The sequence below is a fragment of the Zonotrichia leucophrys genome, chromosome 13 (genome assembly GCF_028769735.1).
Source record: "Zonotrichia leucophrys gambelii isolate GWCS_2022_RI chromosome 13, RI_Zleu_2.0, whole genome shotgun sequence".
Lineage (NCBI taxonomy): Eukaryota > Metazoa > Chordata > Aves > Passeriformes > Passerellidae > Zonotrichia > Zonotrichia leucophrys.
Window position 1 is genome coordinate 908,970 of NC_088183.1, and position 26,573 is coordinate 935,542.

At 56.1% G+C, this 26,573-nt stretch overlaps 1 protein-coding gene and 1 long non-coding RNA gene across 11 annotated transcripts in view; one reads left to right on the top strand and one right to left on the bottom strand.

Moving 5' to 3' along the window:
• The first annotated feature begins 2,779 nt into the window (after window positions 1–2,779).
• On the top strand, window positions 2,780–23,750 carry FGF1 (fibroblast growth factor 1). Of its 3 annotated transcripts, none has more exons than XM_064725280.1 (4): window positions 2,780–3,007; window positions 18,327–18,522; window positions 21,952–22,055; window positions 22,706–23,252. In XM_064725280.1, the coding sequence occupies exons 2-4, from the start codon at window positions 18,354–18,356 to the stop codon at window positions 22,898–22,900; spliced, it is 468 nt and encodes a 155-aa protein (XP_064581350.1). In that variant the 5' UTR covers window positions 2,780–3,007; window positions 18,327–18,353; the 3' UTR covers window positions 22,901–23,252. The 3 variants fall into 3 exon arrangements, with proteins under 3 accessions (XP_064581350.1, XP_064581349.1, XP_064581348.1); XM_064725279.1 differs by lacking the exon at window positions 2,780–3,007 and adding an exon at window positions 5,557–5,776 and having other exon boundaries at window positions 22,709–23,252; XM_064725278.1 differs by lacking the exon at window positions 2,780–3,007 and adding an exon at window positions 5,563–5,776 and having other exon boundaries at window positions 22,706–23,750.
• LOC135453844 (uncharacterized) overlaps window positions 13,391–26,573 on the bottom strand; it is a 49,660-nt gene continuing 36,477 nt past the window's right edge. For 6 of the 8 annotated variants that reach the window (XR_010441969.1, XR_010441970.1, XR_010441965.1 and 3 more), the window contains 4 exons: window positions 20,740–20,846; window positions 17,650–17,713; window positions 16,879–17,036; window positions 13,391–16,467 (listed from right to left, as the gene is read on the bottom strand). This is a non-coding gene — a long non-coding RNA (uncharacterized LOC135453844). The remainder of the gene's footprint in view (window positions 16,468–16,878; window positions 17,037–17,649; window positions 17,714–20,739; window positions 20,847–26,573) is intronic. The other 2 variants (XR_010441972.1, XR_010441971.1) reach the window with 2 other exon arrangements.

Below are 26,573 nucleotides of genomic sequence, written 5' to 3' on the forward strand. Positions count from 1 at the left end.
CCTCACCCAGGGAGGGAGCAAAAACCTTCTGAGACAAAGAAACATCCCCAGGAGCACTCAGGGAGAGCTGGGATCCTCCACATCCATCCTTCCTTGCTCCAGCCAGTCCCACCAGCAGTGGGAGTAAACACAAATGGATACATGTAAATACAAATATAAAAATACAAATACAGTGTGAGTTGTCCCTGCCCATGGCAGCGGCTGGAACAAGTTGGGCTTTAAGGTTTCTTCCAATCCAAACCATTCCATGGGTCTGTGATCCTGTGTTTGGCAGGTTTTGGAGGACTGTGATGAGGGAATAGCAAACGTGCTGGTGGGATCTCAGCAGCTCTTGGGACGAGGCTGTGGCAGGGGATTGCTGCTGGTCATGATGGAGTAGGAGCTGCAGGAGGAGACATCTCTGGGAGGCAGGGGAGGAGGACAAATGGATTCTGTCAAGCTAACTTGATCTATTTTTAGATAAAACTGTAATTAAGGCAGTACTTGATAACAGCAGGACTTTTAAGGTAATGGGGCTTCTGTTACATATCTAAATGCAACATGGCACATATTAAATGAATCAGGAGATGTCTGTTTTCCCTGGAATGTAATTACAGGAGAGGCCTCCTGGTCAGGGTATCCAGGAGAGCCCTCTGGGAGGCAGCTCTTGACTCTGAGCTCATGCCCAGCGAGTAAACAGCGCTGGGGTCAGTGTCTCAGGTCAGCTGTTAAAACACAAAGGCTGGGAGTCATTCCTCAGGAGGGGCTGCTCCCTCCTGGGAAACAGCGACTGGGAAACTCCAGAGGGATCCTGGCCAGGGAGCCGGGACTGAGAGCCACGTTCACCACCACGGCAAAGACAGAATCACTGTCCTGTGTCTGCCATCGCCCCTCCTTGCCCATCCTGCTGTGCCCGCCCCAATCCAGCTGTGCCCGCCCCAATCCAGCTGTGCCCGCCCCATCCAGCTGTGCCTGCCCCATCCAGCTGTGCCCAGCTGAGCTGCTGCGGTTCCGCGGTGCCCTCTGGCGGCCCCGGAGCCTCCCTGCGCCTCCCTCCCTCGGCCACGGGGTTTTCCCAGCTCATTTTATTCACCTTTTTCCTCATTAAAATCTCTGTTACCTTTGTAAAGTGGCTTTCCCCCTCTCCTCTCTTCAAAGATCGTTGAAGGGAAAAGTGGCTCCGTAGGAGTTCCTGGTCACCAAAACCCACCTTGTTAGGATAAACACCCCAATTTGGAGAGACTGCAAGAGGAAAGCTTTGGCCCTGGTGAGAGTTCCACCAAAAAGAGAGCACTTGGTAAGTGTCTGACAGCAATTCCTTATTTCACATAAAACTGCTTAATGGGAAGCAGGAATAAGAAAACAATTAAATAAGCATTTAATACGAATAATACAATTTAATAGTTTTACATATATAATCTACATTTAATATATTTGTCATATACTTAATATTTTTTTAAAAAAATAAAGACTCAGAAATAGGCTGAAAAAATAAGTGACATTTAATTTGTGGACCTGAATTTTTCACATCTGCAGCCCAGCTCTGGGATGGCCCATTTCTCTGTGACCCAAATCTCACCCACCTCTGACTGAAGGCTCTCATGGGGGGTCTGTCCTTCACCTGTCCCCTGCTGCCATGTGTCACCTGCCCCTGGTGCTGTGCAGTCAGTGCCAAACCAGCCTCTCCCAGATCTGAATTTCCTGAGACTCATCACGGGGACCTTTAACGAGTTTTAGTCATGCAAAGACTCAGTTAGGCACCCACTCCTCCCACCAGCGCCGTGGAAGGACACGGTGTGCCCGCAGTGACACGTGCCCGTGGGGACAGCCAGATCCATGGATGTCACATCCCTGACATCTGCCCCACATCTGCACCCTCTGAGCCAGGCTGCCCTTCCCCAGTGCCCCACTGGGCCCTGGCAGCTTCCATTCACAGGGTCGAAAGGCACAAATAGGATAGAAATAGGATAAAAACGGTCAGCACTGAGCTTGTGGCACCAAGATGTCCCCATGGATGTCCTCAGAGGAGACCCTGGGGCAGGCAGGGCAGGATGCTCACAGGGTCGGGACTGCTGCACATGGGATGGAGGGGCCCGTAGAGCCCCCCTTGTCCCTTCCTGTGCCTGTCCTGCCCTGTCCCCTCCTGTCCCTCTCCTGCCGGCCCTGGTGGCACCGGGGGCTGATGGCAGCGTCAGGGCTCGCCGCTGTTCGCTCCCCGGCTGCTGCACGCTCCGAGCATATTTTTAATGCATTTATCTGCCGCCAGCTTCCTGCCAGGCTGGGCTGCGGGAAACGGGCACCCAGAGGCGAACGCTGCTGGGACACTCTGGGTCCATGGCCGAGCCGGTGCCAGCCCTGGGGATGTCGCGGGGCGGGGTGGCCAGGCCGGAGGGTGACCGGGCTGGAGGGGTGGCCGGGCCGGTGTGCTGGGCACAGCCGGGCTCCATCAGCCCTCCGTGGCTGCTCAGGGCAGGAGGGGACAAAAAGGGCCCTGCAGCGGGCGGGGATGGTGGCAGGGATGGTGGCAGGGATGGCGGCAGGGATGGCGGCAGGGATGGCGGCAGGGATGGTGGCAGGGATGGCGGCAGGGATGGTGGCAGGTTTTGTCCCCGTGCCGCGGGGGGACGGGCAGAGGTCCTGGGAAGGCCTCCGGGAAGGGGGAGGCTGGATTCAATCCTTGTCTTTCACCTGGGCTGGAGTCCAGCCCCAAAATAGCCGTCCAAAAACAAGATCACATGAGAGGAAAAAAATAGCAAGGCGCAGGATTATCCATCCATACTTCCCCGTCTGCGCGGGTGCGGAGCCGCGGCGGCAGCGCCAGCCCCGGGGCCGCTCCTTCCCGGTGCCCTCCCGGTGCCAGCGGGCCCTGCCCGGCTCGGGGGCACGGCGGGAGCCGCAGGGGCCGGGCTGTGCCCCCGGCAGGCTCCGGGAGCTGGAGCAGGGGCAGGGTGAGCCCAGCGCATCCCTGCCCGCCCCGCTGCCCCTCAGCCCAACCCAGCCCAGCCCTGCGCACCTGGAGCCTGCTCAGGTGAGTTCCTAACCCAGCATCCTGCACTCCCTCCCTGGCACAGCGCACACGTTCCCGGGGCTTTGCGGTGCTGTCACACAGGGTCTGCGGCGCGTTCCTGGTCCCTGAGCTCCCGGCCAAGCTCAGCAGCTCCGCGTGTGCGGCGCTGAGGAGCAGCTGGGTGTCCTTTCCTCTGCCCCGGCTCTGGGAGCTGGCAGGAGCGGGACGGGCTCTGCACCTGGGGGCTGTTCCAGCTCCTTCTGGGCTGAGCCGTGCCCGCCGAGGGCTCCCAGGATCATCACAGGAGGGGTGCAACCAAAGCAGGACTGGAGGATCTCGAGGGTCCCACTCTAAACGTGCAGGAAGTTTTGCTTAAGTTGTTCCTGCTGTGGGACCGTGGTTTGGGGGATGAGGAGGCGCCAGGACAGCGGGGCTGGGGGGCTCAGCTGCCCTCACGGGCACTGCCTGTGCTGGGGCCAGGCAGGGCAGCACCTGCAGCTCCCTCCGTGGTTAATTATTCACTGAGCTTCCCAACAGCCCCGGGGGCTGGTACTGGTGGGACTCGGAGCCCAGGGGGCGGGTGGGCGTCAGGTGAGCACAGGCAGGGACAGGAGAGGAATTGCAGCAGCAGCATTCATCAAATCCATCCAGAGAAACTGAGAAATAGCACAGGCACCTGCTGCAGGTGCTGCTGGCACTGCCCAGGCACGGCTGGACTGGGGAGGGCAGGGGGGAGGCAGAGCTGCTGCCAAGGCAGTGCCCCCATCCCTGTATTGATCCCATCCCTGTATTGATCCCATCCCTGCAGTGTTCCCCATTTCTGTCCCCATCTCTGCAGTCCCCAGCCCTGCAATGTCCCCATCCCTGCAGCGTCCCCACCCCTGCAGTGTTCCCCATTTCCATTCTGTCCCCATCCCTGCAGTGTCCTCACCCCTGCAGTGTTCCCCATTTCCATTCTGTCCCATCCCTGCAGCGTCCCCACCCCTGCAGTGTTCCCCATTTCCATTCTGTCCCCATCCCTGCAGTGTCCCCATCCCTGTGGCTCTCGGGGCAGGGCCCGGGCTCACTGCAGCACGGTCGGTGCCCGGGTTTCGGCCGAGCCTCCTCTCCCTGGTGCCCGGCACAGATCCCGCTGCCCAAGTCCATGTTTGCTCTGTGTCTGCGTCGCTCCGGCTCTTGGCACCATCCCGGAGCCACAGCCTTGTGGACAGGCACAAAGGACACAGATTTGGCAGGACACCGCCTGCAGAGCGCCGCACCGGGGCTGCTGAGTGCCAGCCACGGCCAGGGGCAGCCGGGCAAGCGGGGAGGGCTGGGCTGCAGGGAGGGCGCAGCCCTGGCAGCTCCAAAACAAGGGAGAAAATGGACCAGCATTTCCTAATCTTCCCCACATCCTCACAATCCCCATGCCTTTAGTCCAGGAGAGCCTGAGGCAAGGCTAGGCCTACTCCTCTGTTAGATTCAGGAATGTTTGGTTATACCTATTTTTTATTTTCTGAAAAAGCAAGATGAAATCTTGGGCGGGATTATTAAAAATAAAGGGTGGAAAAAAAAGTCTCTAGCTATGTCCGGAAAGCTCGGGATGCACCTGCGCTGCGGGAGCGCTCGGAGCTGTCCCCAGCAGGCGCTGGTGACCACGGACAGCTCGGGAATGTTTTATCCAAACGTCTGGGCCGCGGGCATTGCCAGCCGGAGCGCCTGTCCAAACACGCTGGCTCCACGTGAGCCGCCGCTAAAAAGCCTATTCTGAGCGGGCTTTAGATAACGCAGCCCAAACAGCACCGCATCAAAGGCTCGTGGAGCCCGGCCAAGCACTGAAATCATCGCTCGGGCTCCGCCAGTGCTTCATTAGCGCTTCGTTAGGGCTTCATTAGTGCTGCGGCAGCGACCTCGCACCCCGCCCAGCCGCACCCCGACCTGCACCCACCCTGTGAGCCCCGAGATCACCCCTGGCACCCCGACACCCCCCGAGCCCACCCGTGTCCCCCAGCACGGACAGAGCCCGCACGGTCCCCGGGCTCCAGCGCCGTCCCCGGGAACGCGGAGCTGCATTTCATCCGCCTGACAGCGCTCCCGAACACTTCGGCTTTTAAGGCCAAGCACTGCCGGTGCCAGCGGAACGCGGCCGTGCCCGGCACAGCCCCGTGGCTGCCCCGGGCCCTTCCTGGCAGCTGCTCCCGGGCAGGGCAGGGACCCCCATGGGGAGGGCAGAGACCCCCATGGGATGGCAGGGACCCCCATGGGGAGGGCAGAGACACCCATGGGGAGGGCAGAGACACCCATGGGATGGCAGGGACGCCCATGGGGAGGGCAGGGACGCCCATGGGGAAGGCAGAGACACCCATAGGATGGCAGGGACGCCCATGGGGAAGGCAGGGATCCCCATGAGGAGAGCAGACCCCCCGTCCCCGCTGCCCGGGGTTGACTGGGGTGAGGGAGGTCATCGCGTTCCCGCAGGGCACTGAGACACCCAGCGCCGCAGGAATGTCCAGGGCCGCAGGGAAGGGAAAGGCGAGGATGCAGCTCCGGCTCCGGGGGGTTTGCCCGCTCCTGGCACCCCCCTGCTCCCGCAGCCGCGCCCACTGCGCTGCCCGGGGCTGGCAGTGCCGCAGGTCCCGGCCCCGCTGCGGGTGGATGCGAGCAGCCTCCCCTTCCCTCCCCCCGCGTCCTCCCGCCGCTCCCCCGCCCCAGGCAGCTCCTCCTCATCCTCACCGTCCCCGCTCGCTCCGCTCCGCGCCGCTTCTCCCCGCGCCCTCGGGAGCCGCCGCCGGGAGCGCCGCGCAGCCGCCGGTAGGTGCGGGCGGGGGGCGGCGGGAGCGGGGGCTGAGACCCCCCGAGGGCCCCGCGGGATGCTCAGACACACCCCGGGGCACGGATTGCACCCGGAGGCACCGGGATCCCCCGGGATGCCCAGGGAATGCTCTGCCAGCCCCACGGGATGCTCAGACACACCCCGGGGCACGGATTGCACCCGGAGGCACCGGGATCCCCCGGGATGCCCGCAGATGCCCAGGGGATGCTCTCTCAGCCCCACAGATCCCCCCAGGGCACAGGGAGGCTCCGACAGGCAGGGTCGGGCTGGGATGTGCTGAGACAGCAGGTTCCTTCCCCAGGGACAGCTTTAGGGGGGCAGCCTGATGCTCACCCCAGCTGAGACAAACCCCCCCAAACCCTGCAGGTGCCCCCAAATCCTGGGAGGGAGGAGTGGCTCAGTGATGGGAGCATCATTCCAAATGACAATCTCCAAATTATTGCAAATTCTCAATACAAATCTCCAAATTACTGCAAACTCTCCTGAGGCTCTGGGTAGAAGCAGAAGCCCAGATCAGAACTTGAATAGAAATACACTAAAACCCAAATATTTTAAATGGCAAAACACAATATTTGGACAATTAAAAAAACCCCAAACCAAACAAACTAAAAAAAACCCCAATCAGACAGAACAACAAACAGAAAGGAAAATCGTTGCAGTGACACAGCACTATAAATGGTTCATTTTTCATGCAAAATAAATAAATCACAGAGCCATAGAATGGTTTGGTGAAACCACAGCTTCTCTGGGCAGTTAGGTATGATTAGGGATCCCCAGACCAGGATGGACAGGGGATGAAGCAACCAGGATGGTGGAAGGTGTCCCTGCCATGGCAGGGGATGGAACTGGATGGGCTTTAAGGTCCTTTCCCACCCAAACCATTCTATGCTGATTCTATGATTTATGGCCAAAACAACACCACAGGGATCATCCTGATGGGCCTGACAGCCAAAACTCCTCATCACCAGCATGCTCTGAGCTCTGAGCAGCTCTCAGCCAAACAAAGATGCCAAACACAAATTTCTGCAGGCTGGAATCTCCCCGGCTGGGGGTGCAGGTGTCAGGCTGAGACTGTGGGTCCACATGTCCCCACTGCCCCTTCCCTTGCCAGTACCTGCAGCCTCCCAGCTCCTTTGGGCCTTTTGGCAAAGGTGAAACCCCTGACAGGGCAGCAGCAGCTCCCTGTCCCTGTCCTCACCGTGCCGGGCTCCTGGGCTCCATTTGGCTCAGCTGGTTGGGAGTAAGGGCAAGGAGGCAGAGCCAGCTGCATCAGGAGCTGCCTCAGCTGGGAGGAAGATCAAGGTCTCAGCAGTGGGAGGAAGGCCAAAGTCATTTAGGGAGCTCAGGAGGAAGGGTTGATCCCCTGGGCTGGGTGGAGCTGGAGGAAAGTTTATCCAGAGGGCTTGCAGAGTTTATCCAGCTCTGGGTCTGGCTGGAGCCTCGGCAGAGCCCAGCTCTGTCCAGCCCCAAGTGTGAGTTCCTGCAGAGCCCAGCTCTGTCCAACCCAGCCCCAGTGTGAGTTCCTGCAGAGCCCAGCTCTGTCCAGCCCCAAGTGTGAGTTCCTGCAGAGCCCAGCTCGTCACCCTGTGAGTTCCTCAACCACTCTCCACCCAACCCAGTGTGAGTTCCTGCAGAGCCCAGCTCTGTCCAGCCCCAACCCCAGTGTGAGTTCCTGCAGAGCCCAGCTCTGTCCAACCCCAGTGTGAGTTCCTGCAGAGCCCAGCTCTGTCCAACCCAACCCCAGTGTGAGTTCCTGCAGAGCCCAGCTCTGTCCAGCCCCAGTGTGAGTTCCTGCAGAGCCCAGGCAGGGGAAGCTGTGCTGACCCGGTGTGCAGGAGAACAATTGGACATTGTGCTGCCTTATCACCACCAGGGAGCCTGTCCTGCCTGAGGAACCCATTAAACTTTAGACCCCTCTTTGGGCAGCCTTCCCGTGTGTCTCATGTGCCTCTTCAGCCTCCCAGCCCTTTTCACCCTCCACTATTTTGTCTCTACTTTTCTTTTGGCCTCCCACTTTATTTTGGCCTCCTGCCCTTTTCAGCCTCTGCATTTCTTTCCCCCTCCCACACTTTCTTGGCCCTCTACCATTTTGCAGCCACTGTTTTCTCTGTCCTTGTTTTTATTTCTGATCAATGTTTTTTTTCTCTTGCACTCCTCGGCCTTTACTTTTTTTCCTCCCCAACCTTGTGACTCCAATTCCTTGTGACTCCTCCTTCTCACCTTTAGCCTCCATTTCTCTTTCAGTCTTCCTTGCTTACTCCATCTCTTGTTTTTTGTTTGCCCCTTCTTTATTGCCCTCACAACACATTAGCACTTCCACTGTATCTTAAAAACCCTTTTAGTAAATATTCCCTGAAAATAAATGTACATTCCAGGGAGTTTGTAAAGGCTGCCCCTGGGTACCAGCACTTCTCCGTCCTGGGCACAGCAGGCACTGACTCATGGCTGGGGCATTTTTAGGAATCCTGTGTACATTGGCTGTCAGTGCAGATCTATTGGGGATTGTCCTGGGGGTTGGGTCTGCCTTCCAAAGAGAACCCTCACATCAGAAATCTCTTTGCAGAAGGATTTGTTGAATACCAGTTCAGGGAGAGACAATGGCTCTGTCCTGGTCTCTGCTGGCTGCAGGAATCCTCCCTCTCCCCCTGTCTGAAAGGTGCCTGACTCAGTGTTCAGTTCCTGTTTCTCCCCTTGTTTCCAACACCAGAATCTGTTGGTTTAAAGGTGTTGGAGAACCAAAGCAGAGGCCAGGGTCATGCAGAGCAGCTGCAGCAGCAATCAGTGACTTGCAGGGTTTATATTCCCCAAATCTGTCAGTGTTTAACAGGGCAGGTGGCACTGCCCACCCAGGGATGGGCACCTGTGCCTGGATTCCAGGCAGCTCTGGCCCCCAGCCCTGAGGAGGCACAGACAGTCTGCACCTGGCATCTGCAGGGACAAAACTGCCTGCCACAGCTCCTGCTTTTCCCTCCAAAACCTTGAATAACAAAAGTGCTTCATTTCCATCTGGTGAAGGTGACAGAGAAAGGCTGAGACAGACTCTCACAGTGCCAAGGTCAATATTTAGGAATTCCCTTCAAGAACAGCTAATTCACAGCCAGTGCTAAATAAAGTTCTACTAACCCCAGCACAGCATCAGTATCATGCACCCATGGTCCAGCTTAAAGCCTGACCTCTGTTTAAATTGGGTATCAAACCCCATTCTGCTGGGTATGAACTCAGGAGTGAGCTCAGGAGAACCCCCTCAGAGTGAGCTCAGAAAAACCCCTCAGAGTGAGCTCAGAAGAACACCCTAGGAGTGAGCTCAGCAAAACCCTTTCCCCTTCTGTTTGTGCTTTCCCTACCCCCAGACTCTGTCCCTTGCCCAGGGAAAGCACCAGACTGAGAGGGCTGCTGGGGAAAGGACCAAGCTGGGATCCCACAGGCAGATTCCCAAGCCCACAGCATCAAAGCTGGCAGAGCCCCTGAGGACAGGGCAGAAAGGGGTGTCACAGGCTGGCTGCTGTGCCCAGGTACCACTGACTCACAGCATAGCATCTAAAACCCTTCTGTCCCCCTCAGACTCCTTTTGGGAGTGGTGTTGTCTGCCCTGAGCCGTCCTCCCAAGGGTTTGCCCACTGCCCACAGCAGTCTGGACACACAGTTCATCCATGACTCACGGCCCACTGCTGCTCACAAAGTCTGTCCTTGCTCTTGGCTCTTAATTTAGGCCTGGGTGTCAGTCTTGAGCTCAGATCTTTCCTTTATACTTGACTCTCTACTGAAGTTCAAATCTTGGACAGAAAGCACAAGTATTTAACACCAATTAAAACACCCTCCCTTCCCCTTCCTCAATATTCCCATTGCTGCAGGGTGTTCACAAAAGCTCCCACATGATGGGCAGTTACTGGCTGCCAGACTCCCAATGGGGATTGTGGAGCTCACACCTAGCCTGCTGGGATGTGATCCTCCCCAAACCACGGGGGATGCCCACTGACTGCCCAGGGATCCCAGGGCAGGGCTGAGTGTGCAGTTCACGAGTGAGGGAAAGGTAAAACCCCACTGGGGTCCTGTTTGTGGCACTGCCAGCCACGCACAGGGGGCACAGCAGCTGCTGATCCCCACACTCTGCCTGGTAGTCACAAAGTTTTTGGTTTAGTGGGGGGATTTTTTCCACTTAGACAATACAGGGCATCTTTCTGTCTTGATTATCACAAGCATCACAGCAGAGCAGCTGTGGCTGCCCCATCCCTGGCAGTGCCCAAGGCCAGGTTGGACACTGGGGCTGGGAGCAGCCTGGGACAGAGGAAGGTGTCCCTGCCATGGCAGGGGACATGAGGTGAGACTGGATGGGTTTTAAGGTCCCTTCCAACCCAGACCATCCTGCGTCTCCATGGTCCTTGGCTGCATCCCCGTGGCCCCAGAGCAGCTGTGGAAACACGGGCACAACAAAGGCCACGGTGTCTCTGAACTCCCACTCCGGAGCTGCAAATAGCCAGCGTGGGTGAAACCTCAGGGGCTGAGCTGCAGCAGGCTGTTAAAATTGCAGCCTTCCATCCTGCTCTGTGCCCTTTGTGGTGCTCTGTTGTTTACAGAGATGAGAAGGGGCAGGAGAGCACCCAAACACATCCCTTCCCTCGGAGGGCTGTGTCATGGAAAGCCAAGGCAGGGCTCTGTTTTCCTTGGAGCAGTGGCTGCCCTGCCTGCCCCTGCTGCTGGCACACAGCCTGTGGGCACACTTGTCACAGCAAGGGCCAAACAGGTGCCCAGCCCTGCAGGGACACAGGTGTGCCCCTGTCTGGGACAGCAGGAGCAGCATTAGGGCTGTGCCTTCCACGGGCTGTGGCAGGTCAGGAGTGACTCAGGCTCCTTCCTAGGACTGAGGGTGACACACAGAGAGCTCCGTGTCCACGGCCACCCACTGCCACCAGTGAGAATTCCCCCATTTGTGCCTGAAGAACACAGACAGAGCAGTGACCTGTCTGCCTCCACAGACCACAGGAGGTGGAGATGCACAGCTGCTCTCCGTAGTTTACTCCAGTGACTACTTAGCCACACTAATTCCAGTTTTTTTTTTGCTGACCCACTCATCTCCATTTAACAAGATTCAGCCCTGAGCTTGCCTTGCTCTGATCTTTCATCTGAAACACTCCTTGCCCTCTCCTACGTTCTGCAGCTTTTCACTGGAAGGAGTTTTCTCCAGTCCCGAAGTCATGCAGATAAGAAAATTATTATTTATTGGAGGGTTTTCCTGGTAATAGCCATTATTAACTCAAGCTTTTATCACACTGTTATTGAGCAACAGCTTAAGCTCCTTACTCAGGCAGCTTGGAGGAAGAAACTCAGGGGTACTAGAGACTGAATTTAAAATGAGACATTGGGTAACAAAATTAAGAACAGGATTCTTCCAGCCAGGCTTACTTAGATGTTACAAAGAGCAGCTGTACAGCCCTTACACAAACATTGCAGGATGAACACCATTAACTGCCTGCACATTTCCATGGTAAATCACTGCTGAGCCTCTGGTGAGCCCAGAAACCCAAGTGATTTTCCTTGGAACAGCCCAGAGCAAGGCTGTGCTGGAGGAAGTTGGATTTCTGAGCGATGCTGTGTCTGCTGATGGTTAACCACCAGGATGGATGTGGGCTTTCACTTGGCCTGGGGATGAAACCCTCGATTCCAGCATCCTCTGCCTCCCTGGGGAAGGACGGGGTACAAAGGCTGAGCCCAAACTCAAATCCCGGTTTGAAGCTGGGGCCAACCCTCGGCTGGGCTTGGCCACCCTTCAGAGGGGCAGCTGCAGGAAGGGCAGCCTGACACCGGGTGAGCATTCCTGATTTTCACTCCCTGAGCAGCAGCAGCAGCCTGGGAGGGGCTGGGCCCTGAGGGTGGCCAGGACAGAGGGACAGACACAGACACGTACCTGAATGGTGCTCAGCAGAGGGGTGGCACTGCAGGGCTCACAGGGGACACGGTGCAGCAGGAGAGCCAGGCCACTGCTGGGATTCACAGCACAGAGGGAACTCCTGGGCTGCAGTTTGTCATTCGGCACCGTCCGTCCGTCTGTCTGTCTGTCCGTGGGCGTGCGGGGCAGCCACACCTGCAGCGCCAGCCCAGACAGCCACAGTGGGCTCTGCAGCCTGGCACTGTGCCCGTGTCCTGCATGGACAGCGGGGGTGGCACGGGGACAGGGGAGAGGTCAGTGCAGTGTCACTGCACGGGGACAGGGGAGAGGTCAGTGCAGTGTCACTGCACGGGGACAGGGGAGAGGTCAGTGCAGTGTCACTGCATGGGGACAGGGGAGAGGTCAGTGCAGTGTCACTGCACGGGGACAGGGGAGAGGTCACTTCAGTGCAGTGTCACTGCACGGGGACAGGGGAGAGGTCAGTGCAGTGTCACTGCACGGGGACAGGGGAGAGGTCAGTGCAGTGTCACTGCATGGGGACAGGGGAGAGGTCACTGGGAAGCCAGGCACAGGCAGGTCCAGGCAGGAGAGGTGCCCACAGCCCTGCCCATACCCATGGTGGCAAACCCCAAATAAGGGTCCTGTGCCTGGTGCATCATCCCTGAGTCCTCAGCAGCACAGAGCCACCCTCCTCCTCCTCGGGTGACAGGGATGAGAACTGGTGTCACTCGTGGCATCTGTCAGTGGCTGCTCCAGCCAGCCCCACATGCTGGGAGGGAGCAGAGCACAGGAGCAGGGACCAGGCTTGGCACTGGCCACCTGGGAAGGGCAGACAGGACCTGCTGCATCCTGGAGGGAAGGGGAAGCCCGGGGTGCTTGCGTTGCCAGAGGTGTCCCCTGGGTGAGCACATCCTCCAGCCCATCCTCAGCTGTAGGGACTGGGCTTTGGTGATTCCCTGTCCAGGTGTTCTGGCCATCCAGCAGGTCCCACACACCCAGGTCCAGCTGTTCTCCCCATGTAGAAGGTCCCACACACCCAGTGTCCAGGTGTTCTTCCATCCACACACCTGGCTGGCTCCGGGAGGGAGGGCTCCAATCCAGGACAGGTCCAGTGGGATCTGTGGGTCTGTGTGTGCAGCCAGGGCTGCTCCTGCTCTTGCTCTGAGCCCAGACAGGACACAGGGACAAGGCCCTCCTGGCACAGCTCCTGCTCTGGGGCTGCATTTGCTCCTGGGGCTGGAGCTGCAATTAAGTTAATCACCGGATGGCCAAGGGCCGTGGGTGGGAGGTAATTAGAAAGGGGAGGTAATTAGAAAGGGGAGGATGCCTTGGTTTTCCTGCCTCCCCACGGACAGCACAGCCTGGTGGGAGGCTGCCCTGGCTGTCCCGGGCTCAGAGCTCTGGAAAAGCCACACCTGGCTTGGGGCAGGGATGGGGCTCCCCTTGGGCATCCCTGAGGGCACAGGGCTGGGATAACCCTGTCCCTCTCTGATGCTGCTGTGTTGGTCATTAGTGACACCTCTCAGGAAACTGCTGAAGTTTCAGCTTTACAGCCCCTCTGTTCTGCCTGCCACAAATCCAGTGAGACTGGGTGGGATGGCTGCTTTCTGGTGGAGAGCAGCAGATGATGACAGCAGGAATTAGTTAAATGGATTTTTATGCTTTTGGTTGCACTTCACACAACATATTCCACTTGCAAAGGGTAAAACCTGGCTGATAAATACTTCATTAAGCAGTTAATCACATCACTAGAGATAAAATCACCTGGCCATAAACAAGCCTAGAAACGAGCCAGTGCATTCCACTGATAGTCACAGAGTGATCTATTACATATTTATCATATGCTTTGCCTAATCATTTATTAAATCCTTCTAAGAGGATGTACAGGCCAAGGAATTTGAGCTGTGCCTTGCACTGCCAGCCTCGGGAGGGGAGGCAGCCCCTGCAGGCTGCCCATGCTGATAACCCCAGACCCACCAAGCTGCTCCTGCAGCATGAGGAAACCTCTGCCTGTGTCTAATCCTCCCCTGGATGAGGAAATCCATCCCATGAAATGGTTCTCTACAACTTGGTATGAATAAAATCCCTGTTTGTCTGAGAGGTGTTTGCTCCACATGCCCAGGTAGATCTCAGACTGCCCCAAAACCCACAGGAACTCCTGGGAAAGGCAATTCAGAGCCTGAATTCCCTAAAAATATTCCACCTGTTCTAAATGCTTTCCATTCCACATGGAGTGTGTGAGCTGCTCAGGGGGCTGCAGTCACAGTGGGAATGGGCAGGGAGCCCATCAGGAGGTGATGCTGTCTGATCCCAGCTGAGTCACACGTCCTGGAACACACTGCATTTCTGCTTTAATGGAGAAAATAACACTTTCCAAAGTGAAAGCAACTGGAGTGTTTCCACTGAACTCCCCAGAGCCAGGTTCACGAGACACTGATCTCATTACCCAGAGCTGGACAAAGCCTCAGGACACTACTGGGTTTAGCAGCTTCTCATCTCTCTGGAGCTCTCTGGGTGATCTCTAGCTGATCATCTAAATGACAATTGTGATTAGCTGCACTTTTCATCACCATTTCCATCAGAGGCCATGCAGAGCATTTCTTTCCAACCCTACATAAAAGATTGTGTCCAAAGCCAAGGAAAATGTTGATGCATTTGAATCAACCCAGTCTGGTTTTAACCCAGTAGGTGAGACACTTCTGCTTTCCTCCGTGTAGTAGCCAGGTATTTCACACCCAAGGCAAGAAGGCTCACCTCAGCTGGCTACCTCTGCGTTGAGTCTTTGCTGGCCACTAAATCTGTGCCACAGGAGCCATTAAAAAAAAATCCGCAAAAATTCCTGGCAATTCTGACATGCAAAAAACTTTTGGAGCATTAGGAACCCCCCTCATTTCCATCAGCACCACCTCTGTCATGCAAACAAGTGCTGTGGGGTGAAGTTTGCACAGCTCTGGGGCAGAGAGCAGAGGTTCCCTCCACGGCTCCCAGTGTGTGCTGCTATTTCAGAGCTCACAGCCTGACATTGGCAGCACAACCAGCCCTCCATGCTCACAGTCAGATGCTCGCAGAGTTTGGGATTTCACATCAAAGCCACTGGTTTGGCCAGTGATAAAGTTTGGAACCGACCCCAAACTTCTCAGAATTTCACAGCTATTGCAGCCCTGCCCTGGGCTCCTCTCCCTCAGAGCTGCAGGGAGCAGCACAGCGCAGCCACCACGGCTCAGCATGACCTGGATGAAGGAACATTTGGGTTTCACTCACTTCTTAAGGCTTTTTTTACCTTCAGAAGTTATTTCTGGTCCTTTGGGGTGCTGACACCTCCATCCAGGAGGAAGAGCTGGGTGCCCTCAGCTGCCCATGCTGCAGATGGAGCTCAGGCTGTCCTGGAGCAGGGTTATCCTGGCTGCAGCTCCCAGGGATCCTCCTCGTGGGGATTTCTCTGTGCACAGAGCTGGAGGAGAGAGGAGCCACAACCACAGCTGCTCCAGATGCAGTCCTGGTGTGAGCAGGGGGTCAGAGCTCAGCAGCAGCCATGCCCCTCACAGCCATCTCCTCTTGGGATATTTTCCTTTCTCCATGGGGCACCCAGAAACCACTGCAGTGTGGTGTCTCTCAGCCTTGCATATTTGAACAGCTTTCTGTTCTGCTTTGAGCTGTTTAATAGCATTGTTGGGCTCCTACCCAAAGAAATAAGGCCCTTTATGTTGTCTTTGGTTCAGGCTCTCTCTCTCACTCGAGCTTTTTAATTCCCGTAAAAACCTAACATGTTCCTGCCAGAAGTATAATGCTAGGGCCATGAGTGGTGGTGTTTGTAGAGGAACAACTCCATGGCCATAAAGTCTGAGAACAGCAATGGTATTTAACACAGGGAGACAAGGGGAGTGGAAAAGTGTTCATGAGCTTTGCTGGGGCACTCAGGGCAGCTGGCAAGCACTGGAGTCTTCCTAAAAATAGCAAAAATAACCTTAGAGGAAATCAGTGATGATGAAGAAGCTGTTTGCAGTTGAGCTGCTCTGGTCAGGCTGTCTGGAGATGCCCTCAGCCCTTGAGGTGGCTGTGGTAGAATCCAGGCTGCTCCTCACTCCTGCCTGCAGAGTTTGCTGAGATCCTGCTCAGAGCCCTTGGATCTGGGGTGTTTGCTTCTCAATGCCACCCATCATCAACCCAGGAGACTTCTGGGTGCCTTTTACCCGCAGATAAAGGTTCAAGAAAGGCTTTGGTTCTAGGAAATGACCCAATGATGAAGTGGATTAAAGCTCAGTGGAGGAGCAGAGCCCCCTGTGCCACCCTGGGTGATTGGGGGCTTTCCTTCAGGGAAAGGCTGGCAGCTGGCAAGGAAGCTGAGCTGCTGCACTATGGTGTCTTGAGAGAAAAATGAATGTAGGGACCAGGCACTCTACGAAATAATTTCACCTGATAATGGTGAAAGATTTTGAGTCTGTATTTGGCATCACCTGCTCTGGAAACCACCAGGAGCCACAGAGCTTCTGAGGCTGCATCTCCAGTCTCATGGCAATAGGTGGGGCTGGGGGCTGTCACTCCAGAAAGCACTTCCCAAAATCCCAGTCTCTGTCAAATGGGGGTCTGAGAGCCTGGAGCCTGTGCACGCAGCAGAGCTGGTGCAGAGGCTGGGGGTGCTCTCACCAACAGCCACACTCTTCATCTCCAGGGATCCATCCTTAGCAATCCAGCTTCCAGAGGTTTTTATTCTCTGCAGGCATCTGGGATCCATTTCCAGGAGTAATTTCCTCTTTTTGCAGCTGCTCTTGCAGAGCTTTTTAAATACTAAGGAGTTTAGAGCCAAGTGTTTAGAGATTGTCTGTGTGTGTACATGTGTGTGAGTGTGTGTGCTGCAGAGCTGCCACCCTCAGTCTCTCCCAGGGCACCCCAAGCACCACAGCAAACCCACACAGTGTGGTACTGGCTCCATCCCAGTAGCACAACTCAGTCCTAGAGAGACATTTTTACAATCTATAAACACATATAAACAGTGACTATAAAATATTTTCCATAATATAGCTGTGGGAATACATGACATTTAAAGCAACTTCCTGCATCTAGATTTATTCTGTGCCTTGTCTTTTTCTGTTCATAAATCCACTGCTCTCCAAGCACTACAGAACTCTGTGTGTGAAAGACAGAATGAATCTGTGGGAGATTTTAAATGTAGTTTCTAGGCTGAAAACATGACTGTACCTGGAATATCTGTGGGACTCTGGCCCCACCTGTGGCACCTCCTGATGTCACATCTGTGAGGGCACTTCTGTGACAGCATTTCTCACTTCCCAGCCTCCAACCTCCACAGCATCCTTCTTTGATTGGTCTGGTGATGCCTTCAGGTTTTGGCACAGCATCTGCTTAAACACGGATTGAGACCACAGTTTCCAGCAAAATGAGGTTTCAGTATTATCAGAATTAGACCAACTGATCAATTATTGATCAGTATGATCTTTGATTAGACCAGCTTGCTCCAAGCCCCAGTGTCCAGCCTGGCCTTGGGCACTGCCAGGGATCCAGGGGCAGCCAAGGGCTTCCTCACCCTCACAGGGAAGGATTTCTTCCCAAAATCCCAAAATCTAACCCTGCCCTCTGGCAGTGGAATCCCCCTTATCCTGTCCCTCAGATCCTTGACCAAAGCCCCTCTCCAGCTCTCTCAGAGCCCATTCAGGCACTGAGGTGCTGCTGCTTGACTCATGGCATATCCTGGACTCAAAATTCCCATTTCCAAATGCTGTTGATCAGTGTCTGGGTAAATCTGCTCAGCCTGGCAGTGAAAGCTCCTGCCCATCTCCCACCACATCTAACACACATCTCTCTGTGTGTCCTGACCTTTTCCATCTGTGTCCTGGGCAGGTGAGCTGCAGAGTGCCAAGAGATGAGCAATATTTACACCTGACACACAGTGGGTGTTGCAATTCCTGGTCATAATTGTGTTTGAGAGTTATAATAGTGCAGAGAGAGTTTTACCTGGGCTCCCTTCCCGCCTCCTGTGGGTTCCAATCAGACACCGGCTGTTTTCCAAACTGCTTTTCTGAGCGCGTAATTTTAGCCCGCACGTCAATAGAGAGGAGAACAAAAACAGAACTCACCGTGATCAAATTAAAAAGGACACAATCCCTCCTGCCCAGCCCCACCCAGCAAGGAGACAGCCCCCCATGCCTCCCACGCTGGGGAGCATCCCCTGGGCTGTGAATCACCAACGGGACCCCCGGGATCCCTCCTCCTTCCCTCCCTGCTGCCTTTAAAGCTGGGCAGCAGCAGCTTGTGCCAGCACTGGTGTCACCCTGGTGTCACCTCCTTTGCATCCCAGCAGCAGCAGCAGCGTGTGCCAGCACTCGGTGTCACCCCTGTGCCAGCACTGGTGTCACCCTGGTGTCACCTCCTTTGCACCCCAGCAGCAGCAGCAGCGTGTGCCAGCGCTCGGTGTCACCCTGGTGTCACCTCCTTTGCAGCCCAGCAGCAGCAGCAGCGTGTGCCAGCACTGGTGTCACCTGGTGTCACCTCCTTTGCAGCCAGCATCAGCGTGTGCCAGCACTGGTGTCACCCTTGTGTCACCTCCCTTGCATCCCAGCAGCAGCGTGTGCCAGCGCTCGGTGTCACCCCGGTGCCAGCACTGGTGTCACCTGCTGTCCCCTCCCTTGCAGGCAGCCCCGGGAGGAGGAGGCTGCGCGATGGCCGAGGGGGAGATCACCACGTTCAGCGCCCTGACGGAGAAGTTCGACCTGCCCGCGGGCAGCTACAAGAAGCCCAAGCTGCTGTACTGCAGCAACGGGGGGCACTTCCTGCGCATCCTGCCCGACGGCACCGTGGATGGCACCCGGGACCGCAGCGACGAGCACAGTGAGCAAACCGGGGGGCTTGGGGGGCTCCTGGTGCTGGGGTTTCATCAGCTGGGGAGGGGCAGCTGGGGAAAACGGGGTCTGGATGGGGTTGGTGTGACAGCGCATCTTCCAGGGGGACAAACACACATCTCAGGGGCTAAATACACCTGCTGGGGCTAAACACACATACCAGGGACCAAACACACCTCCAGGGGACAAACAAACACACATCCCAGGGACCAAACACACCTCAAGGGGATAAACACACCTCCATGGGGCCAAACACAGCTCCTGGGGCCAAGCACACACCACCCTAGAGGCAAACACACATCCCAGGGAACCAAACACACCCACAGCTGGGATGCAGAGCAGGGGAGGTGTGAGGTGTGTGCTGTCCAAGTGCAGATTTGAAGGACAGCAATAGATATCTCCAGTGTTGAACCTGGCACTGGCTTCCCCTCACACAGGCAGACAGACAGACAGACGGACAGACACAGGGACACACAGGGCTGGCTCACACGGGGAGCTGCCCTGGCAGGGGAGCTCAGGGCAGCCTGGCATCCCCCACACACAGCATCACATGGAGTTCTGTGCTGTCCTTGCACTGCCAGCCCTGTGCCACAGCCCTTTACTCGGTCACCCTGGGCAGGGTGTCCCCTCAGCTGTCCCCATCCCTGCAGGCAGTGACCCTGGTGGCTCCAGCCCGTGGTGGGACACTGGCACCTCTGCTGGGAGGAGCTGCTCCTGCAGACACCACCGCTTGTCCCACCAAGGAATCGTTGGGAATTTAATGCTGTTTGTGCTCTTGCGTTACCAAAAACTCTTCAGAGGATTTTTTAACCTGCTGGGCACACAGCAAAGCTCCTGCAGGGCTCCGTGGGCAGCAGGGCTTGGCTCTGCCCCTGCTCTTGGCAGCAGCCTCTGGGTTCATATCCTGAACATTTACTGGAATGGGACCAGGCCCTGCCAGGCTCCTATCTCACTAGAAGGAAGGGCTGGGAGGAGCCAAGCCAGCCTTACAAAGTGCTAAGAAAAGCACTTTTATTTTCTTTAAACCACAAGCACACATGTGGCTTCTCCTCCAAACGTAACCTTTCCTCTGGCTATTGTTGTGTTACTGACAGGCAGTTTAGAGCCAGTTTTAATTACAAACACTGTCTCCCCAGCACGAGGCAGTGCTGGGGCATGGATGAAGATGAGCTCCCTGAGGCTATATAAACACAGCGTGCAGCTCCAGCCTCCAGGCAGGAATAAACCCAGCAAGTAACCCTCAAACCCCTGGAAAGGCTGGATGGTGACCCAAAGATCTGCAAGAGACAGGACTGGGCACACAGACACACCAGGAGAGGTGGTATGAGCTCAGGCAGTGTCTTTGCAGCATTTTCCAGAGCTTTTGCTGGAGTCAGAAGGAGAGGTCACGGTCAAGATGGGATCTCCTGGGACACGGGGAGCCACCAAGGCCATGAGCCCACTCTGGTGCCCTGGCCCAGGCTGCTGTCTCACAGCACAGATGCTGTCACACAGCACAGCCCTTTTCCCTCTGGAAAAGCAGATCCATCACCCTGGAGAGGTGCCCAGGGCTGCACTGTGCCCGAGGGCAGGGAGGGCAGGCAGTTCTGCATCCCAGCACCTCACACCTCCCTGCCTGCTGGCCCAGGCCACGTGTTTGCAATCCTCTGCCAGAGAGGAACCTCCTGTAAATGGTCTCATAAACCGGGATATGGGAACACACTAATATTTACAGAGGAAGCTCCTGGAAGGGCTGAGTGCCAGCAGAGCAGCCCTGGGGAGAGGGACCCTGCTCTGAGCACCCACGGTCCTGTCCCTGCACCTGCACCACGATGGAGCTGCCCAGATCATTCCCTGGTGTGCAAGAGGAGCAGCCCAGACCAAGGCTGGCACTGTGGGACATTGTCACCCAGCTGGGACAGCACCTGCCAGCCCCAGGAGGGACAAGGCACAGGAACACCCAGGGTTTATTGGGAGGCCAGAGGGGACAGCAGCGTTCCAGCTGCACCAATGCTCTGCAAGCTGCCCACGTGCATTTTGTTCCAGACAAATACCAAGGATTCTTATTTTTCTCTCAAATGGCCTCAGAATCAGGAGGATCTCTAAGAAGAGCAGAAGGAGTCTCTCTCTCTAAGCCTTTGTTGTCCAGCCCCACATCAGGATCCACTTCCCACATCCTTGTTATGGGCATTCCAAGCTTGCACCAAGGAATGGAAGGAAATCTTACCTGGACTCTGCAGATTCTCCAGGATGAAGCTCATGCTCATCTCTACAAAAAGTCTCCTTTTCCTGCTTTCATCCCATTTCTTCACGGAAGGAAATCTCTGTACAGACCTGGAAGAGAACCTGAAAGAATTAATGCACAAGCTCCTTCCTCTGGACCTGCTGTTCTCCCTCCGTCTGTGGCCAAAACCCTCAATATCCCATTGGCAGCACGAGGGTCCTCACTCCCCTCTCTCAGGACAGTTTTTAGAGCAGTATCACCATTTCCATCCCATTTCCCTCTTTTCTCCCAGGACTGTTCCTGGGCCAGGTCCCAGATCTGCAGCACCCAGGGGCTGCAGGTGGGCTGGGGTTTTCTCAGTGCACATCCCCAGCCTGAACCAGGCATGACAGGGGCCAAGCACTCCTGCAAACCTGCACCCACACTGCTTCCTAATTAATGTCATTTACTGAGCAGGAAATGCCAAACATGAAGGATGTGAACCATTACAGCAAAGATTTCACTGCAATGGGTGTTCCACCAGGCCAAGAGGTAACACTGCCTTTTACCTCATCTAAATAAGGATAAACAAATTAAATATAAACAGGAAGGAAGGAGCTGGAGCCGAGACATCCGTTCATACTTCATTCCAACCAACCTAAATATTGCTGTTATAAATCTCAGGGAAAGAAGCTGCCTAGGAGATGGGAAGAGCTGGAATTTGCAAGTCACTGTGTCTGCAGCCACAACCTTTGCCATTTCCCCATTCTCCATCTCCAACGCTCTGGATAAATCCAGCTGCAGCAGACAGCTGGGTGGGATGCTTTGGATCAGGGGGTTGCAGTGCAGGCATCTGCAGTCTGCCCATCCCTGGCTTAGCTCTCAAAATACTCCTTCATATGTCACTCCTTAAGTGTCTTGTCAAACCACATGAGAAATTTGTAAATTAGAGCCAGAATTAAAACCCCAATCTCCTGTGTCCCATTCCAGCATCGTAACCAAAAGGCTGCCCTTCCTTTGATGTAAAATAAGGGAAAAATTGGTCTTTGGTTCCTAAAGGATGGCTGTGGGATTTCTTTGAAGAAGAGGGTACAAGGAGACACTTTTATTACACACTGTACTGTTTCCTATAAACTCTTTGTAAGCCAGACGTCAACAAAACACCCCGCTAAACTTCCTGGCAGTTTTTTCCCCCTTTTCCTATTTTCCTCTCACTGTTGTTTTGTTTTGCTCCAGTCCAGCTGCAGCTGAGTGCAGAGAGCGTGGGGGTGGTGCACATCAGGAGCACCCAGTCGGGGCAGTACCTGGCCATGGACCCCAACGGGCTGCTCTACGGCTCGGTAGGTGTGGGATCCCCTGGGAAAATGCAGCCAGGGGCAGGGCTGCAGGCATCTCACAGCTGGGCAGTGCAAACCACAGCTGGGCAATAGCTGGGCTCTGCTTGTGGTTCTGGCAGCTGCACGGCCGCTCTGCATCTGGCTTTATTTTGGGGGGACATAAATGAATTAGCAAATAATGCTGTTTACTGCCCTGCTTCTGACAAATATTGTATTTCCTATCTGACACTTGATAAATATTGTGTTTCATACCTGGAGCAGCAGCTGTAGGTGTCCCTGCCCATGGCAAAGGGCCGGAGCTCAGTGGTCTTTAAGGTCCCTTCCAACCCAAACTGTTCTGGTTCTGCACTCTGAGCCTGCAGCTGCCACCACAGTGCTCAGGGCCAGAGCAGGAGCCAGGGCAGGAGCAGGTTATGGAGCACAGGGCTGGTTTAAAGTGCCAATTAAAATTCCCAGGTCACAGACACCTTGCTACAGGAGTGGCTCAGGGGAGTAAATCAAGGCCACCTACCCCACAATTTAAATAAGAGCTTTACTGGGGTGTGGAAATGTCAGAGGCAGGTCTGGATGGCATCTCAGAGGGGAGAGCTGGGCTGGGATTGTCACAGCAGGAGCATCCCCAGCTCACTGTCCTCCCCCGGGCTCTCTTGCAGCAGTTGCTGGGTGAGGAGTGTCTGTTCCTGGAAAGGCTGGAGGAGAACCATTACAACACCTACGTCTCCAAAATGCACGCGGACAAGAACTGGTTTGTGGGGCTGAAGAAGAACGGGAACAGCAAGCTGGGCCCGCGGACTCACTACGGCCAGAAGGCGATCCTCTTCCTGCCCCTGCCCGTCTCTGCCGACTGACACCCACCCTGGAGCTCAGGGACAGCCCCAAACCCCAAACCCAGCTGCTGCTGCCTCCTGGAGCTCAGCAGAGCTCCCAGCTTTCGGTCAAGGCTTTGCCAAATCTGCCAAAGCAGAGCCCTGTGCTCTGCACCAAGCTTTGCAGAGATGAGGGGACGAGTCCTGGCACCCTCCTGAGGTCCATGGGGCTCCATCTCCCCCTGCCCTCAGCTCTGTGCCTGTGTGTGCCATGACCCTCAGCTGTGTGTGCCACAACCCTCAGCTGTGCCCGTGTGTGCCATGACCCTCAGCCATGTGTGCCATGTGTGCCATGACCCTCAGCCATGTGTGCCATGACCCTCAGCCATGTGTGCCATGTCCTTCAGTCCTGTGTGCCATGACCCTCAGCTGTGTGTGCCATGTGTGCCATGACCCTCAGCTGTGTGTGCCATGTGTGCCATGACCCTCAGCCATGTGTGCCATGTGTGCCATGACCCCACTGCAGCTCCCAGGGCCCGCCCTGGGCAGGCACCCAGAGATGTGCCCGAGGGTGACGCCAGTTCCCAGAGAAGCTCACACTTTGTGTCCCCAGGCACCCCAAGGCAAAGCCTCCCTGCTGCTGTGTGTTAATGTATTTGTCCATCCAGGTGTGTAGCTTCTGCCATGCCCTCGAGCAGTTCCAGATTGCACCATCAGTGCCATTATCCAGGGCCAGCCTGGTAAGTGCCAGCTGGGCATGCTAAGCTGAGCTAGGCAAAGCTCCAGCCTCAGACCTTGGCGTCCCTCACAACACCAATAGTGTGTATTTCGTGCTAGTACCTGCCATATGTTATTTGTATTTATTTATTGAGTAAATATGTCTCTTCTACAAGCTGTGGATAAGTCATTCCAGGCACCTTGAGGCTGTCCCAATGAGGATGGGGCAGTGGCAGTGAGGGCTGTGAGGGTGTGAAGTACCACAGCAAGGGGCTGCACAAGGGGCAGAACATCACTCCCACTCCCAGAGGATTCCTCCCACTGCCTCTGTGTCTGGCCAAATGGGGCTCTAAAAATGGCACTGAGGCCCCTTGGTGGCTCCCAAACACCCTGAGAAGCTGATTTCTGCACTGCTGGCACAATGAACATATCCCAGGCAGCTCAAGAGCCACTCCTGCCAGCTGGGAGCATCACCAGAGCACCACCCAGAGCATCCACAGCTCCTCTGGAAAACCTGAGCCAGGGCCTCACCACCCTCACAGGGAAGAATTTCTCTCCAATATCAAATCTAAATGTACCGTCCTTCATCTTAAAGCATTTCCCCCTTGTCCTATCCTGCCATCGACAGGGACAAGACACAAGTGCTCCCTGCTCCCAGCAAACCCAATCAGCCATCCCACATGGAGGAAGGAATAAAAGGCTGCCTTGCATATTTCTGCAGCAGCAATTAGCCACTAATTGCCGAGATTTACAATTGCTGTGCTAATTACTGCTCTCCTGAACTTCTGCACTTGCTGCACTATCTCCCCAGCACTGACAGCATCTCTGTAATCCCAGGGCTGCCAGGCAAACAGGAGCTGGCACAGGATGGTGGAGCCATAGCTGGGAAGGAGCATGTGCCAGGCCCTTGCACCCTCCCTCCTGTGGGATCCACGAGGAAATGGAGGGGAAACAGAGGGGAACAGAGGGGAATAGAGGAGAAAGGTGAGTTCTGCTAAGCCTGCAGGTCCCAGCTGCTCCTCCTGGCCAAGAGAGGCGCCCAGCCCCTGCCTGGCCCAGCTGCTCTGGTGGGCACAGCGTGACATTCCCATGGCAAACACAAAGCTGGGCTAGACAGGGGGATGAGGACAGCCAACAACACCCACACTGCTCAAACACAGCAGTCACCTTCCCTGCGGGAGGCTGAGCTGCCACTCAAGTCAAAAAAGTGAATTAATGCATGAGCAGGAGACCCAGGTTTCTAATTAAACTGGAAAGTTGGACCGTGTAATGCTGGGTTTAGCTGGGCTGTCTTGCAACACCTCATTAACCCAGGGCACTCTCGTTAGGCTGCTGCTGCTCCGAAACCGCCCCCGCAGGTACGGCTTGACACCCAGCTGGGGAAAAATGTCAACACCTGCTCTGGAAAATAATCCCCGGGGAAGCCACAGTAATTGCTTCAGACAGACGGACAAGCCAGCATTGCCCAGAGAAACCGCGCTCACCTCGGGGTGTTTGTCCTTAGCGTGAGAGGCAAAAAAGGAGAGTTATAAGATTTAATAAAATCATTACAGGTGAATATCTCTCCCGGTGAGTGTGCTGTGAGAGGGTTGCTGGGCAGGGCCGGGCTGCACCGCGCAAAAAGGAAAATAAACAAACTCATCCCCGCAGGCTGAGCACACGAGAACTCGCGTCCCCTCCGGGATGCCCGGGAGGGATAAAGAAAATAAACAAACATCGCCGCGGGAGCCGCCGGGATAACCGGGAGGTGGCGGTGCCGAGGCGCCGGAGCTCGGGCAGCGGCTGCGGGAGCGGCATCCCCGGCCCAGCTCGGGCATCCCCTCCGGAGCTCGGGCAGCGGGAACGGGAGCGGCATCCCCGGCCCCGCCGCTGCCAGCGGGCGCACACCGCAGCGCCAACATCTGGCTCAGCATCTGGAGCGCGAACGGAGCGAGAGGAGCCGCGGAGCTGCCTCTACTGCGCCCATCCCATTCATCACCCGCGTGGGGCCGGGGCTGCGGGACCCCCGTGGGGGATAAGGGACAGAGAGCGGGGTCACGGTCCAGCAAAAGCGCTCATTCCACAGCGTGGCCTCTCCCTCCTCTTCCTCTCACGCCGTGGCTGCTTTGCCCATGAGCCAGAGCTCGGCCCTAGCCGGGAGAGCCAAACCAGCCCGAGGAGGGAGCCTGGAATGGTCTGTCATTAAAGTCTGGGAAGTGATGGGAATCCAAGCAAAAGGAAAGCTTGGGTTTCTGCTGCTTTCCTGCGGTTGGCATGTTGGGAAGGCTGCCGGAGGACACACACGGGATGGGAGCTCGGGCAGCATCGTCCCCTCAGAGGCTCTGACAAGGAGCCCCCCAGCCCAGCCTGGCCCCTGGTGATGCCATCCCTGCAGCTCTCCCTGGCACTGGGGTGTCCCCCCTCCACACACCCACCCCCAGCACCCTCCACTGCACCCCAGAGCTCCCTCCCCACCGGCCCGAGCTTCTGCCAAACCCTTTTGGGATGTCCTGACTGAGAGAGGCTCTTGGGACAGCACATCTATTCCCCTTTGTGCCCTGACTCTGCTTCTAGAGCCAATATCTGAAGAACTCCCAAGCTGAGCAGGGAGCTGGGGTAAACCTCTGTCCAGAGCAGCAGAACAATGTAAATCTATTCCTTAAAGAGTGATTTCCATGAGGAAGGTCCCGTTGGGAAGAATGGAGGGATTTGCTGAGCAGAGCCTGCCAAACCTCTGCTCACAGCATCACCAGGGGTCTGCAGGTTGGGCTCTCCTCAGCACGTGCAGCAATTTGTTCTGGCTGGTGAGGGCGGCCTGTGGCAAGCGCTAATCCCAGCTCCGGGTCGAGCCCTCAGGAGAGGGGAGAGGCCCCCCCAGCAGCCCTGGCTCCTCCCCAGGCGCTGAGCATCCCCAAGCAGCAGCTTTGTGTAATCCCCACACAAAGAGGTGGTCACTGCTAATGGGTTTACCTGCTTAATTCTCCCTGGCCCTTCCTGCCTCTCAGGGTTTTCCCTTCCC

Bases quoted from the DNA above. Each gene is read 5' to 3' on its own strand.
- FGF1 (XM_064725278.1), top strand. From the start codon at position 5,621: ATGCGAGCAGCCTCCCCTTCCCTCCCCCCGCGTCCTCCCGCCGCTCCC. The intron at 5,777-18,326 runs GTAGGTGCGGGC...CCTCCCTTGCAG, and splicing joins GGAGCGCCGCGCAGCCGCCG to GCAGCCCCGGGAGGAGGAGG. The intron at 18,523-21,951 runs GTGAGCAAACCG...GTTTTGCTCCAG, and splicing joins GGACCGCAGCGACGAGCACA to TCCAGCTGCAGCTGAGTGCA.